General features: G+C 54.0%; 2 protein-coding genes across 2 annotated transcripts; one reads left to right on the plus strand and one right to left on the minus strand.

Moving 5' to 3' along the window:
- Positions 1-1,410: 1,410 nt before the first annotated feature.
- GUCA2A (guanylate cyclase activator 2A) lies at positions 1,411-3,395 on the plus strand. The gene is made up of 3 exons (XM_061412311.1): positions 1,411-1,532; positions 2,583-2,772; positions 3,137-3,395. Exons 1-3 carry the CDS (start codon positions 1,458-1,460, stop codon positions 3,199-3,201), a joined length of 330 nt encoding a protein of 109 aa, XP_061268295.1. The 5' UTR covers positions 1,411-1,457; the 3' UTR covers positions 3,202-3,395.
- A 3,376-nt stretch (positions 3,396-6,771) lies between these two features.
- Positions 6,772-10,206, minus strand: GUCA2B (guanylate cyclase activator 2B). The gene is made up of 3 exons (XM_061412312.1): positions 10,080-10,206; positions 8,775-8,961; positions 6,772-7,058 (listed from the first exon to the last, which is right to left on the minus strand). Exons 1-3 carry the CDS (start codon positions 10,170-10,172, stop codon positions 6,997-6,999), a joined length of 342 nt encoding a protein of 113 aa, XP_061268296.1. The 5' UTR covers positions 10,173-10,206; the 3' UTR covers positions 6,772-6,996.
- Positions 10,207-11,754: the final 1,548 nt, after the last annotated feature.

Raw genomic sequence — 11,754 nt, forward strand, 5'->3', positions numbered from 1 at the left:
CATGCACTCTGCTGGAGTACAGAGTTCATGGGGGTCAGAGTCTAGAGGGGCAAAGACGCACACCCAAGTAACTCAACTCGACCAGATCCCAGGTAGGGAATGTTATCTGGTTCTGTGAGAACAAAGAGAGGTTATTTAGCTGAGGATGCAGTGGGGGCTACTGGATCTGGGCCTTAATGTTTAAGTAGGAGTTCATCTAGTGATGAGGAAGGAAAAACCTTCCAAGGCAAATGGAACCACATATTCGAAGTCAGAATTGAGCTTGGCAGGAAAGGCCAGGATGGAGGAGATTAGGCTGAGTTAGTTGTGGGAGGGGGAGCAGAAAAAAAAAGGGATGCGGTGGAGGGAGGGGGGAGATGGTGAGAGAAGCAGGGGTCAAGGGAATCAGGAAGGAGGAGAAAAAACACATTTGAGGAAGATATGAACCTGCTGGATGGACAGGGCAGCAGACCCAGCACAGGATGAGAACAGACTGGCTCAGACCAGGAGGCTGATCCCCAGAGGGGCCAAAGGGAACCAGAAGCTGCTGCTACTGTTGACCAAAATAATGATAACTCAGAGGTCTGAACTGTGTGCTTTCTGCGTGCCGAGCATTGAGGTAAGCGTCTTTCTAACCTCATTAATTCTCACTCCCATGAGATATGCATTATCATGTTGGTTCCCAGAGAGAATACAGGGAGCTCTGAAGTTCAGAGATGGAAACAATTTGCCCAAATTCACATACATCGAAATGGGGCAGTAGATGGGGCTTGAACCCAGGCCTACGGATGACAGAGCGGAGTCCTCTCTCAAAGTCACAGTGGTTAAACCTTGTACCCGCCTTGGTTGTGTCATCTCTCAGGACTCGAAGCCCCCTTGAAACCTCCTCCTCCCCCCAGGCTGAATTACTCACATTTCCCCACTTCTACCAGGCCTATTTTACTTCCCTGCTATCCCACACGTGGCATTCTCAGCAAAAAATGGCCTTCTACCCTTGGCCCCTTCTCTAAGAAAATTTTCACCCATTCTCTAAAACCAAGTGCTGGCATAACCTCCTTTGGGAAAACTTCCTGAACTGCCCTGCCCCTGGGCTAGGTGAATGGCCTCTCCATTCCCCTTGCCCACCCACTCCCCTAATAACCCTGCACTTGCCCCTGCCTGGGCCACCCTCTTTAAGGGCTGGGTGCAGTCTGCAGCCCCACCCTGGCACAAGGCCTGGTGGTGAATGAATGCAGAACCCAGTCCAGTCGTGGGTTAAAGTGGGAATCCAGGGAGGGGCTGGGGCTCTTCCCTGGACTGATCTCTTATCTGCCAGGGCGGTCTTGAGCCTTATCTGATTAGGATTGAATTGACCAGCAAGCAGCTGAGATGCTCATCAAGACTCCTGAGTTACTCAGTAACCCTGCCCTCTTTAAAAGTCCCAGTGTTTCCCCCTGGCATCCAGAACCAGTCACTCTTCTCTCTTGGGTGCTGCCACCATGAACACCTTCCTGCTGTCCGCCCTGTGCCTCCTTGGAGCCTGGGCCACCCTGACAGGAGGAGTCATCGTGAAGGTAAGTTCTCTGTCCCCACCATTTTCCAGACTGCTCTCTACCTATAGGGTGCAGGGCCTGTCCTCTGATAAAGCAACCCCTCCCTGGGGACTGAGGGTGCGGTATGTCTAAGGCTTGGCTCTGCCCCACGGATCTCCTTCTCAGTCCTGCCTCTCACACCTTTCGTTTTCAAACTCATAGAAAGATCAGGAAGAGAGAAGAGAAACAGTCAGGGAAACGCAGGTGACCAGCCAATTTACAGAGTGCTTGCCATGACCAGGCTCCACTGGGGCCCCAGGATCACTTTGGGAAGAAGAGATTGCTAGCCGCATTTCTTAGAGGTGGGGGGAAATGGAGCCTTAGAGTTTGTAATTTGTCATGGGCACGTGGTTGGGAAGTGAAGGAGCTCAGTTTCATTCCAGACCTTACTTCTCAGCCAAAGCCCTGACCTGGGTCTCAGAAATCACCTGGACACCCTGAAGGTCCTGACGGGAGGGTGTCCCTACTGGTGTGGATGCCAGCTAAAAGGCCAGTCTGGCACTCATTAGGGGCCCCACTCTGGCTCCACAGCCAGGCCCCGGGAGGCCTTTTATTGCTTCTCAAACATCAGCCAGGCACCAGGCTGGAGCTGGGGGCCAGGGGATCAGCCCACACTGCTCTCAGGCAGAGGTGAAGACAACCCGGTACAGCCACGTGGATTCGGGAAGCCTGGATCTGGTCCCAGCTCTGGTCCCCACAGATCAACACCATGGCTCCCACTAGTAGACACCTATTGTGTCCCTGACACTTCGTGTCTGTTTTCTCCATTCCTTATATAACATGCAGAACCTAGGCTCCCGGAGTGTAATGACCTGTTCATGATTCCAAAGCAAAACCAGGATCCAAGCCTAGTGTCTGGCTGTAAAGCTTGAACTCTGACTACCTCATATTGCCCCACGGCGGAGTACCTGGCTCCCATATGCCGCAAACACTGCTCAAGTGCCTCTGGGCCGGGAGAGGGGTCACTTCTGGAGGAGGCAGTCAGGGAGCAGGCTGCAGCCTGGCCTCACACTCCGAACATGTCTCTCTCAGGATGGAGACTTCTCCTTTTCTCTGGAGTCGGTGAAGAAGCTCAAGGACCTCCAGGAGCTCCAGGAGCCTAGGATCCCTAGAAATCCTGGTGGACACATCGCTTCCAACCTTTGTAGCTTGCCTACTTTTCCCGAAGAACTCAAGCCTCTTTGCAAGGAGTCCAACGCCCAGGAGATCCTGGACAGGCTGGGTGAGTAACCCTCTCTCTGAAGAGCCTGGGGCCCATGGATTCCCGGATTTGTAGCTCTTGAAGGAGAGGTGTGTTCTGATTGGTGGGATTCCGAGGACGGGCTCTACTCTGATTGGTGGGTCTGTTAAGCCCTCTGTTGTGCTTCTGGGTTCTTCTGGTCTCAGCTGTAGCAGCTGAGTAGACTCTTCTAATTGGCTGGCTTGAGTGGTACTTGTGTCCTGGTTTGTTGCTGAAAGCCCCGCTGGTCAGAAAGGACAGGCCTCGGTTTCTCCTGGGTGGCGGGTGTCCAAACTCTGGCTCAAGTGAGGGAGGGAGCTTTGGGGAAGGGAAGCTGCGCTCACGGGGCTCCATCTCTCCCGTCCAGGGGCCATCGCGGCGGATCCAAGCACGTGTGAGATCTGTGCCTACGCGGCCTGTGCTGGATGCTAGAACAGATAGTACTCCCTGCCTCCTGTCCCTTCCCCGCAGGGCGCTCCTCCTCCTCACAGCTCAACCTACCCCGAATGCAGGAGTGAGGAGAGAGCAGCCTGAGGGGTGCCCAGCCCCTGCCCCACCGGAGCTGCTGATGCTTCCTAAGATCCATGCCCACCCGCGGCTAATAAACCAGATTCCAGAGCCCTCTCTGTGTTGCGTTCGTTCCTTCTTTTATCCGTCAGTCTACTCATCATCACACTTTAGGGATGCCTACCCTGCCCTCACCAGCTCAGGATTCAGTGTGCTATGTGCAAGTATGCCACTCTTTCTGCCAAGCCAGCACCCCTTCGGGCTGCCTCCTTGCACAGACGCTGAGGGGACTTAAGTCCACCATCCATCAATGGGCAGGTGGAAACTCTGCTTTTCTTTCACCATCCTCGGAGTCATCAAGCCCACTAAACCACAGGAGAGCACCTGAGCTGCTTTGGATGACCAACACAGGCACGGAGGGGCTATGCGGTCAGCCCCTGGCTGGAGAGTGTTCAAGGGGCCTCACAATCTAGCCCCACATTGACCACTTAAGCGCTGCCTCCTGCCTGCCGCCGCCCCCCAGCCCCCGCCCCACCCCCACCTCCTACCCACCCACCCACCCCTCCCCGCCCCGCCCCCAGGGCCCACACCCCAAGCCATAGTTCTCACCATATCCTTTGTTCCACTTTTCACATTCCTGACCACATCACTCCTGCTCGGGGCCGAGTCCTCACCCCCGTGCCTCCTCTCAGAGGGCAGCCTTTCCTCACCCCTCCAGGAGGAGTCCTTATGCCCCCTCATCCTTGCTGCTCCCTGGGCCTCCCTGTGGATTAATGGCTTCGGAGTCTGGGGAAGTCCCTCTGAGCCCCGGAGCAGGTGAGGCCCGCCACGGGGCTGATCCTGTACACAGGGGGCAGGGCAAGCAACAGCTGCACCGTTTCGGCCCTGTGGTCCTGCTCAGGTCTTCCACATCCTGCGTGATGTTTGGAAAGTCGCTTTCCCACTCTGAGCCTCATCTCCTCCTCTGTAAAACCGGAATTGTAATTGTACTGACTTCCCAGGAGGCGCTAGTGGTAAAGAAACCTCCTGCCAGTGCAGGAGGCATAAGAGAATCGGATTCCATCCCTGGGTCAGGAAGATCCCTTGGAGAAGGAAATGGCAAGCCACTCCAGTATTCTTGCCTGGAGAATCCCATGGACAGAGGAGCCTGGTGGTAACAGTCCATGGAGTTGCAAAAAGCTGGACATGACTGAAACGACTTAGTGTGCACACACACAGCACACACCCAGAAATAGTGTGTGTGAATGTGTGTGTAATGCAAGAAAAGTTCAGATGCAAACAGAATGCAATAAGTGGTCAAAACAACAAAACAAAATACAAACAACAGAGAACGGTAGAGGGAATGAGGAAAAAGGAGGCGACCATGGTCCTTCTTAGGGAAGGAAGAAGTGCCCGGGGTGATTCTGGCAGGATTCCCTGGGCTTCAGGAATCAGAGGGTGAGGCATCTTCAGGGCAGAGGTCAGTAAGGCTCTGTGAATGGGGAGAGAAGGCAGGGCGTTTGCATTGGCCCTTGGAGTTTGCACTGGGATGGATGTAATTTCAAAATCAGTGTGAAGGGAGAGAGGCAGAAGGCATTTCAGAAAATGGATGGGGTTTAATGCAGACACAGAATCAGGAAGGTCCATGGCACTGGCATGGTTCAGCCTGGATGATGTAGAGCCCAGGAGATGCACAGGGCTGGGTTTGAGCCTGATCTTGTCATTGATAGGCTCCGTACCCTTCTCTGAGACTTGGTTTCCTCATCTGAGAATGGAGATGATAACAGATCCCTCCTCCCAAGGTTGCAGGGGCACTTGATGAGAATGGTGGTGGGGCAGAAACACTTAATTTTCCCACTCTGAAGCCACCCTCCGTCAATTCAGGCATCGCCCGTTACCAGTTGTGTGAATTTTGGCAGGTTAGTTAACCTATTCATCCCTCAGTTTCCTCATCTGTAAAATGGGAATGACAAGAATCCCTACTTCGTAGGGTTGAGTGAAGATTAAAATGGGTAATAGAGGAAAGGCTTTTAGAGGTCCCTGGGGGCCCATGTGAGCACTTTGCTGACGCTGTTATTATTTCTGTGCAGATGGCTCTACCATGTGCCTCGCATATAGTAGGTGCTCACTCAGTGGCAGTTGCCTTTACTGCCTCCTCCCCTGGCAGGTGGGAGACGAGGCCAGATGGTGCTGGGCTCAGGTTAGATATGAGAGATGGTACTGGGGAGCCTCAGAAGGGTAAGGGGCACTGTCAGAGCAGTGCTATGGTGTACGTCTGGCATGGTGGGCATAGAGAGCCTGCAGGGTGCAGGGCAGGGAGGAATCTCTGGGCTGGTAGGGGTTGTAGGAGTTGGGAGGCAGTGATGACAGAGGAAGGAGAGGAGCCCAGAGAGATGTAGGAGGCCTTGCAAAGGCCCCCAGGCCCCCGTGAGGGGAGCAGAGGAAGGAGCCAGAGTGGCCACTGGCCTCAGGCAGCTAGTCTGGAGGGATTCACCATGGCCATGGCCCTGGGATCTGTGTTCAGAGGGCACAACTCAAGGGTTTTCTCCTCTCTGGTTACCTGGGACAGAGGCCGAGGAGGAAGCCACTCTGGGAAGCCCTTCTTCCAGGAATCCCCAGCCTCAAGAAGAGCTCGGAAGGCCCTTGGAGGAAGGCGGTGGCTGCAGGGCATCCTCCCTTGGGTGTCCTCAGCTGTGGCCAGGGCCTGGGGTCACAGGGAGGCAGTAACATGGCAGTTCAGAGCAGAGACCCTGGCCCAGACTTCCTGGAAGAAGCCTGCTTTGCCATTGTGCTGAGCCTGTGATGCCGGGCTCACTAGCCCTCTCTGTACCTGGGTCCCTCACTCGTAAAGTGGATGTGATAATAATGAAGTATCTGCTGCACTGGACTGTTGTGAGAACTCAGTGAGTTAATATCTGCAGAGAGTTCAGAGCAGTGCCTAGGGTGTAGCAGATGCTCCGGAGATGCTGGGATCATTAATATTCCTCGGGGCCACCAGGGTGAAGAGAGGGAAGGAAGGCCTCCCACCTGGAGCTGGCCAGATGGTCCTGGGGAGCCCAGGAAGGGGGACAAAGGTGCACTAAGGCAGAGGGGGTTGGGGGGCATGGGCAGAATCAGCCCAGAAGGTGCACTGAGTGGCTCTTCTCTCCACCTGTCCCACCCCACTCCCACCTTCAGGAGAGAGCCCCGTTCCTCCTCCCATTCTCTCCTCTTCTCCCCTCATCGTCCCCCAACTCCATTAGGAGCACAGAAGCTCTGGCTCTGTAGCTGGGCCAGGCCCTGAGCTTAGCTTGGGGGTCAGATGGGTCTGGGTGCTCTGTGCCTTCCCAACTCTGTGATCCCAGGCGACTCATTTCCATTCACAGCCTCACTCTTCCGATATGAAACAGAGCTTAATGAACCAACTCCACAGACAAGGAAACCAGGAAAATGCCTAACTCAGGGGTTAGGGAAGCTAACCTAGGGAAGCTCTGCTCAAGCCTCCTGGGGATGAACAAATGGACGCCTGCCTCCGAGTGTAGGTGGAGAATCTTTATTCAGCAGCAGGGCTGCTCCAGGAACCAAACTCTTCTCCAACTGTGGTTCCAATTGCTTTGCACCAGATCCAGCTGTCGGGCCCTGGAGGAAAGGGGATGACTGTGGTGGTAGGGACCCCCAGAGCCTGGATGGGAGTGGAGGCTCTGAAGGCAGCGGACTGGTGGGGGCAAGGTTCCTGGGTGAGCTCAGGGCACCCAGGCCATCTCAGCTGCAGCCGGTACAGGCAACATTCACACACAGCTCACAGTCGTCGTTAGCGATGGTCCCTGGGTGGAAGAAAATACTTGTCAGCTGAACCTGAAACATCTGTGGTCCAGAGAGTCACTGACCAGGCAGCCAGAGAAGGCCTGCCTCTGAGAGGGTCTGAGGGAGGGGCCTGGTATTTTTGTCACAGGTTGAGAGCAAGAAAGTTTAAAAGCAGAGTGAGAGGCTTGGGCTCAAGTCCCATGTCCTGTCCTCCTAGCAGTGTCTGGGCGAGTCACTCAAACCCTGCCTGAGTTTTCCTGCCTGCTCAACAGACAGTATCAGCCTGGCCAAGGGGTAGTGAGGATAGCAGGCAGGCAAAGGGATTGACCCAGGGCCTGGTACTTAGTAAGTGCTCAGTAAATCCTGGCTACTAGAGATGATCATACTAAGTGAAGTAAGTCAGGCTTCCCTGGTGGCTTAGAGGTAAAGAATCCCCCTGCCAATGCAGGAGATAAATGCTCAATCCCTGGGTTGGGAAGATCCTCTGGAGAAGGAAATGGTAACCTAATCCAGTATTCTTGCCTGGGAAACCCCATGGACAGAGGACCCTGGTGGGTTACAGTCCATGGGGTCACAAAGTGTTGGACAGGACTAAGGGACTAAGCAACGGAACAACACCCATCAGACAAAGACTATCACCACAGAACACCACTTCTATGTGGAATCTAATTTTAAAAAATGATACAAATGAACTTATTCACAAAATAGAAACAGACTTACAGATACCCAAAACAAACTTATAGTTACCAAAGGGGGAATGAGGTGGGAGGGATAAATCAGGAGCTTGGGATGAGCGTATACACACTAGTATACATGCATGCGTGCTCAGTCACTTCAGTCGTGTCCGACTCTGTGACCCCATGGACTGTAGGCCAACAGGCCCCTCTGTCCATGGGATTCTCTAGGCAAGAATACTGGAGTGTGTTGCCATGCCCTCCTCCAGGGCATCTTCCCCACTCAGGGATCGAACCCATGTCCCCTGTGTCTCCTGCACTGCAGATGGATTCTTTGCCCCTGAGCACCACTATATATAGGACAGATAACCAACCAGGACCTGCTGTACAGCATAAGGAACTTTACTCAATATTCTGTGATAACCGATATCAGAATCTATAGGTTATAGATTAACCTATATAGATATAGGTTATAAATTAAGGTTACAGAGAAAAGAATCTGGAAAAGCAAGAGTGAATAGATGTATATGTATAACTGAATCGTTTTGTTGTATACCCAAAGCCAATACAACATTCTAAATCAATGATACTCCAATAAAATCGAAAGGAAAAAAAATAAGTGCTAGCCAGTTCCTGCATTCTCCTGATCAGCTGTTTCATCCCGCACATTTCAGCTTAGATGTAACCCCCTCTTGGAAGCCTTTCAGATTCCCTTTCATGTCCCCAGACATGAGCCGTCTCTCTCCTGTGTCCCCGCTGTGCCTCCCTGGTCGCCCCATGTATTGCAGAGATTTTTATGGATCCTTTTCCAGTGTCCCTTCCCCCCACCTGTTAAGTCTTGGAGGAGGGCTGATTATCCCAGCCAGGTTGCTAGGGACTGAAGGGGCTCCTTGAATGGCTGATTTCAGCGCCCTAGCCGGGAAGGGCAGGGGCTGAGTTTCTTGAATCTCCCTATTCTCAGCCACTAGGTGCTTAACAGAAACCTCATGAGGTAGAGGACCTGGGGTGCAGGGAGGCGAGAACATGAGGGTCAGGTGGCTCCGTAGGGGAGGGGGGACTCACTCAAGGCCTGGAAGATGCTAGCTACATCCTTAGAGGCACAGATGGGCCGGAGGTCCAGCGGCAGGGCCGGGTGATGGCACACAGAGGGCTGGGGACTCTGGTCTTGCAGGCCGGGGCTGGGCACCCATTGACCCACCAGGTCATTCAGCTGCTTCACCGATTCCAGCTGGACCTGGAAGCCTTGGTACTGGAGGAGGAAGGAGACCTCAGGCATCACAGCCTGAGCAGGGAAGGGGGCAGGGTGCTGCCAGGAGACCAGGGAGCATCCCTGTTCTCATGGAGTTGAAAAGTTGAGGCGTGGAAGACCACCTGGCAGGTGGGAGGTGCTGCCTGACACTTCACATCCCCCTGTGCCACAGGCGAACTGGGAGATAAGGTTGAGCAAGGCTGTGATCATGGCGGTTCAAGGCATGGGCTTTGGAGACGGGGCTGGGGGGGACTTTGATTCAAATTCCACCGGCTGCCCGTCTATTCCCCACTCTGAACCTCATCTGACAGAGACAGTCACACTCCACTCCTCCCAGGTGCCTGGTACCCAGGCACCACCACCCCCCACCCCTGTAACTGCGTGATTGCCCCTGAACCAACATGGAAAACTGATGGCAATGCCTAGTCCAGCTGGTTGGCTCCAAGGCCAAGGCTGCAGGGGGAAGCTGACACACCCCACCTCAGAATTTCCTTATTCCTTCCCCAGGATGCCCAGTCGAATGTGCTACAGGAGCCCAGTGGCAGCTTGCCACAGTGCAGGCAGGCCCTGCCTCCATCGATGGACTCCTTTTAGCCTCACAGCTGCCCGGCAAGGAGACCTGCACCCCCTGCTGTCTTCTCCTGGGGCCTTTCTGTATGCTGGGGCTTTCTCTTCCTGGAGCAGTCCTGGTCCCTGTGCCTAGATCCCTCCTGCTCATCCTGCAATGTCAGCTCAAGTTAACTCTCTGAGCAAACTTCTCTGGTGGCCATCATCCCCTCTCCACCCACACGTGGGAGGATACACAGAGTCGTGGGAGCATTAAAGAAGTCTCCCTCCCCTTCTGGGCTCTTCAAGGGCAGGCACTATGTCTGATTCCCCATCTGACCTCTGACCGGAATGGGCTCTTGAGGAGAGCAACGCAGAATGACCATATTTATTGTTATCATTACTGTCATCGCTGTCATTGGCGTTCTAGCTGCTTCCACCCACCTGCTCTTTTGGCCCCTGTGGTGTGATTGGGTGTTGGGCTGAGCCCTGGGTCCTGGACTGTCCTTAGTGAGTTTCCCAGCATTCCCTCTCCATCCCAGCCTCTCGCTGTGGGGACCTTCAGGACAAACCTGGATGTAGACTGACTGTGTGCCCTGCAGCAGCATGAGGAAGACCAGGGCAACCGCACACAGCAGGTACCCTGACACCGCCCTGCTGGCCATCTCGCTCTCTCTGTGTCCCGCCGCCGTCCACCTGGCTCCCACCTGCTTCCTCATCTGGCAGCTTTTTATAGGCTGGCCTCCAGCACCCTGGTCACTCATTAACTGGCCAGTCAGGGCGGGGTTGACAGCTGGCTGGCACCCTGACAAGCCCAGGGCCCACTCCCAGGATGGGGGTTGGGGCTGATGGGGGTAGAGAGGCCCAGAGAACACAGGAGCATGATGCTGGGTTAAGCACCTGCCTTGTGTGCAAGACATTTTGCAGGTGGAGTGAGGGGAGACCGTTTCATAGCCAGGGAGAGCGAGGCTCCAGAGGTAGAGCACCTGGTCTCAGGTAACAGGGCCAGTCGATAGTAGAGTGGGGACTCAGGCATCTGCCCCAGTTGAGCCTAGGGTTTTTCCTCAGGTCAAAAGGTGCAGGCAGACAGGTGGGCAGATATCAGGCTGACCTCAGGGTTCTCCATCCCTAGATCTTGTGTCTTTCATCTCCTCTCCCCAGTTTTATTGAAGGACCATCCTTGTGATCAGTGCCTGCCCAGCCCCTCATCCTGCCTCTGCTGGCCATCTCCCAAGTGATGGGTACACCTGGGCCTGGTATCGTCCATCTTACCTGTCGATGCCTTTTAGAAGCCGAAGTCCTAACCTGGCCTGGAGGAAAGAGCACCTGCTTTGGGAACAGATTGACCAGGGTTCAAATCCTGATCCTGCTGCAGCCGAGTGATCTTGTCAAGTCGCATCAACTCTAACTGAGCTTAGTTTCCTCTTCCATCACAGGGGCATTGTGACAGGACCCACCACATGAGGCTGCTATGAGAGTGATGAGGCTGGCTCCTCCTGAGCTCATCCTTGTCTGGGGGTAATGCATGCCACTGAAGGTCCCTTGATCTCACAGCTGCCATTCGAGGCAATGTGTGACCTACCATCTCCGTGATGGAAGGTTGGGTCAAAGTCCGCAAGGGCGTCATCACCACCGCCAGCCAGGACAGCTGTCAACAGTGCCCATCCCATGGCTCTGCCCTGCCAGGCACGGAGCCTGGCATGCAGGAGGTACTCCATGCTTAACGTTGAACTGAAGCCCAGATAGCCCATCTGGGTATTCCGGGCCCACTCTCCAATTTGTGGCTAAAATCTGATGTCACTGTGTTTCCTAAGGCTGATCCTTTTTGCAAAAGCTTAATCCCATCTCATGCTTTCAGGGCTGCTCCCCACTGGTCTGCATGCTCATCCCCTTCTTTCTTATCTTGGGATGAAATGGAAAAAGTTTGAGTGAACTTTGGTATTCCCATTGTCTTGCTTTGAATCCAGACTTTGGCCTACTCTTCTGAGTACAAAGAATTTGATAGACTCTTACATGACTTCTTATCTGTAAACCGAAATAACCGTCAGAAGCAACAACTCTCTTCTCAAACACGCAGGCACCATGCTGTTCTATGAGCAGAATCCCCTTCAGTCTGTTGCGACAGGTATCACTGTTGTCTTTCTTTTACAAATGAAGTTCATTTTACAAGCCCAGCGAGTTCAAGCATGTGGTGTGTGCAGCACGTTTTCTCTCTGGAATTCTTGTCTCTGCTCAGCTTATGGGAGA

Source organism: Bos javanicus, chromosome 3 (genome assembly GCF_032452875.1).
Source record: "Bos javanicus breed banteng chromosome 3, ARS-OSU_banteng_1.0, whole genome shotgun sequence".
Taxonomy (NCBI): domain Eukaryota; kingdom Metazoa; phylum Chordata; class Mammalia; order Artiodactyla; family Bovidae; genus Bos; species Bos javanicus.